The 3,517-nt window shown below is 47.7% G+C and overlaps 1 protein-coding gene across 1 annotated transcript; it reads right to left on the bottom strand.

Moving 5' to 3' along the window:
- Positions 1-614: 614 nt before the first annotated feature.
- On the bottom strand, positions 615-3,052 carry LOC119267224 (clavaminate synthase-like protein At3g21360). Its single transcript, XM_037548583.1, has 3 exons — positions 2,528-3,052; positions 1,936-2,189; positions 615-1,129 (listed from the first exon to the last, which is right to left on the bottom strand). Exons 1-3 carry the CDS (start codon positions 2,915-2,917, stop codon positions 769-771), a joined length of 1,005 nt encoding a protein of 334 aa, XP_037404480.1. The 5' UTR covers positions 2,918-3,052; the 3' UTR covers positions 615-768.
- Between the last annotated feature and the right edge of the window lie 465 nt (positions 3,053-3,517).

Here is a 3,517-nt window from a genome sequence, read left to right on the forward strand (position 1 = left end):
GAGCAGCAATGTGAGTATCTGCAACACAAATGTTCAGCTTTGGCGTGCATGCATGCAGATGTGGTAAGCAATTCAAACTATCTGAGAACAAATAGGGCAAATGCATGAGTTGTGAGATTGCTGTTCTGCATGCAAGAGAAGTCCAAATGCATCCTCCTTTTCGAAAACATTGAGTAACCTGTTGCACATGCAAGAAGAAACCAAATATATGAGTCTATGCATTGCTGATTTGTACATGCAACAACAAACCAGGAAATGGAGCTCTGTTAGCTTCTTGATTCACCGCTGCAGAACATATAAATCAGCGAAAATTAACATGGATCGAAGGGGAGTACCAAATTCTCAGGCTAGAAGCCTCTTCCTGCCGCCGCCGCCATTGCCATGGCGTGATTCGCAGCCGCCTCTGAAGTCTCTGATCTGATTCAGTGTGATCTAATCTAAAAAAATAATTCAAAAGAGCTGCTGGGGAGAGCTGGAACGTGCGGGTACTAAATACATGTTGTAAAATCTTCATTTATCAAAAGTGCCACATGTTGCTGTTGAAGTGATACATGTAAAACTGCAGATTAGTTGATTGCAAGGTTCAAGACTTCATATGTTACAGGTTGCAAACAAGCAAGAACAACACAATGATTCTCCCTGTCATGCTGCACAAAATTATTCCAGGTTCGTATGTGCAAATCAGATCACGTACATGGTACATACACCACACAGAAGTGTGGATCAATCTTAAGCAAGGCTTTGTCCCTCATGATATACATTTACATGCTATTTACAGAGCGAAGCAAGCACACGCCGCGGGGGCTCAAATGACCGCCGAGAGTGCAGCACGGCCCAGTTGTCGATGAGAAGGATGTCACCTTGCTGCCACGGGACCGCGACACATTCCTCTTCCAGGATCTTGCCACATGCCTCTATGACATCGGCAGGCAAGAGCGAGCCGTCGCCGAAGGTGACGGCCTTAACTGGATCGTTACGGGCATCCTTCCACCCCGTGTAGGCAGCGACCATGCTGTTGAACCATATCTTCCTCCCTCGGCTCTCGTCCCACTTGACTGTTGGTATCGGACCCATCACTGTTTTGACCCCGTCGTCGGTCCATTCCAGCTTCATCCCAAGCTTCACAGCCCTGTGGACGACAGGAGGGTGAAAGTTCAGTTATCAGCATTGCGAAAAATAGATATGGAACTCTATTTCAAAATCTTATTACTAAAAAATCGGCATTTTTTATGACCGAAAAGGGACATGTGTTTTGTGATGTCCTGCACTCATGACAAGATAAAAGAAAAATTATAGTATTAAATAATATGACAAATGCCTTTAAATAAACTAAAATGGGTTAAATAATTGAAGGCCGTTTGAGTACCAGAAAAATGTTATAAGCTTGTACTGCGCTATAGATGTAACTAAGACAGAAATACATGATTGCAATCTTGAACTCTAGATACACCTTGTAACACACTTCTAATCAACAATCAACATTGACTCATCCTGAACTTTGCAACCAAGACAAATGACAGCTCAATCTTGAGCTCTAGATACACACTCAAACCGCTCATGCACTGATGCATATCTAGTGAAATACGGAGTACAATGATGTTACAGTGGATTTCTGACCGCAAATGTAAATGTCCAGAACTGATAACAGAACTAATATATTACTGAATGCAAATGTAAATGTTCAGAACTGTACAAAGTTGTGGATTTCTGAATATATTACAGTGGATTTCTGAACTTTGTACTAAGTCTGCGACAATTAAGATGGATCACAGGGAGTAGCTCTGTTTTACTCCCTCCGTTCCAAAATACTTGACCCCCACTTGTCTACATATGGATGTATCTATACTTGTTTAGTGTCTAAATACATCCATCTCTAGACAAATGAAAGTCATCTAATTTGGAACGGAGGGAGTATAAAGGAACAAGAAGCCAGACCTTTCCTCGGCGACGGATTTATCTTCAGTGAGAAATGTGGATTGCCATCCACGGCCGATTGGAGAAGATGGGTCGTCACCCTCTCCCAATACCCTTGTGTATATCAGGCCATGCTTCTCCAATTTCTCCACAAATTCAGGGAAGTTTTCCTTCATCCTCTTATACACATAGTGGCTGAGGACTATTGGTGTCTCTCCACCACTTTTTGGTTCCACCTCACAGAAGAAGAAGAGTTTCGCCGGAAAAGTTGGAACCTAAGGAATGATGAGAATCAAGATTCCAGATGAGATTTGTTTTACATAATTCAAGCTTGTGTGGTAACACTAACATTTGATCCTTAACATGACAACAAAACAAAATTCTAGTGCCAGTATCTTGCAATTCAGGGTTTCTTTATATTGGTACATACGTAATTAGTTCTGAATATTCATCAAATGCAATTCAACACAGATAAGATATGTCGAGTGGCTTGCCATCAGCTCAGAGCTAGTGCAATATTATACTATGAAGCTTAACCATTATAGTAGTTTCGAAATTTTCAATTTGCTATGGTGTTTATATGGAGTTGGGCTGACGCAGGAGGCCGGCTGACCTGCGCCATCTCGTGGTGGAAGGGGATCTTCTGGTCGGGCGGCGACTCGTTGGCGGTGAACACCCGCCCCACCACGTTGGTCCGGGGGGCCGCGCCGCCTACGTAGGGCAGCTCCTCGTACCCGAACGCCTCCACGGCGGCGTCGAAGTCCGCCGCGGTCCGCGCGGGGAACCCGCGCAGCAGCACCGCCCCTGCCTCCCGCAGCAGCGGCTCCACCCGGGACGCCCGCTCCGACCGCACGGCGGCCAGGAACTCGTCGAGGCTCCCCTCTCCCGGCCCCGGGGGCCCGCCGCTCGGGACGAGCACCGCGGGGAAGGCGACGCCCTCGACGGCCCGCTGCTCCGGGAGCCGCGCTTCCCGGAAGAAGCTGCTGCTCGCCACGGGCGCCATCTGCAGTGCAGGGTTTGGCTCGCGAGGTTTGGGCTGTGGTGTTCTGCGAGACTGCCAGTGTGTGTGACTGAGGTGAGAGGCGTGATGAGGATGTTTTCAGGCTCAGCGTTTGGTTTGGATGAACGTGGACGGGTTCTGGAGCAGGGCGGGACGAAGGTTGGAGTGACATGTGGGACTCGTCCGTGTTCAGTGAAGCTGGAGAACAGAGGCGCCCTGTTGGTAAGGGTGGACCAAAACTGTTTCTTACAGTTCATTTTAATTTTATTTTACTACGCAAATTCTGGACCGACCACTGGATCGAGAGGAAGTCAGTGGCCGAGCTAGCCCCTCTCGTCTTCACACTTGTTCATCGTCGCCGGTGCAAGACTTGTACCGTGCAGGACGGCATCCACCTTCGGTCGTGGGTGCAAGATATTCAAGGCGCTAGGCCCCACCGCCATGGTGCAATAGATAGACCTCTGTGCCGTGTGTGCCACACGGAGCTTTCGGACACCCTGCACTGACGCTGGACCTCCACGGCATCCTACCTAACTAGTTATTGCTATCAGTCACTCTTCCTTGATGCTTGTGAAAACCCTCATTGAAAATTGACCTGGAGAT

The sequence above is a fragment of the Triticum dicoccoides genome, chromosome 3A, assembly GCF_002162155.2.
Source record: "Triticum dicoccoides isolate Atlit2015 ecotype Zavitan chromosome 3A, WEW_v2.0, whole genome shotgun sequence".
Taxonomy (NCBI): domain Eukaryota; kingdom Viridiplantae; phylum Streptophyta; class Magnoliopsida; order Poales; family Poaceae; genus Triticum; species Triticum dicoccoides.

Bases quoted from the DNA above. Each gene is read 5' to 3' on its own strand.
- LOC119267224 (XM_037548583.1), bottom strand. From the start codon at position 2,917: ATGGCGCCCGTGGCGAGCAGCAGCTTCTTCCGGGAAGCGCGGCTCCCG. The intron at 2,190-2,527 runs GTCAGCCGGCCT...ATCATTCCTTAG, and splicing joins TCCACCACGAGATGGCGCAG to GTTCCAACTTTTCCGGCGAA. The intron at 1,130-1,935 runs GTCTGGCTTCTT...TGTCGTCCACAG, and splicing joins AAATCCGTCGCCGAGGAAAG to GGCTGTGAAGCTTGGGATGA.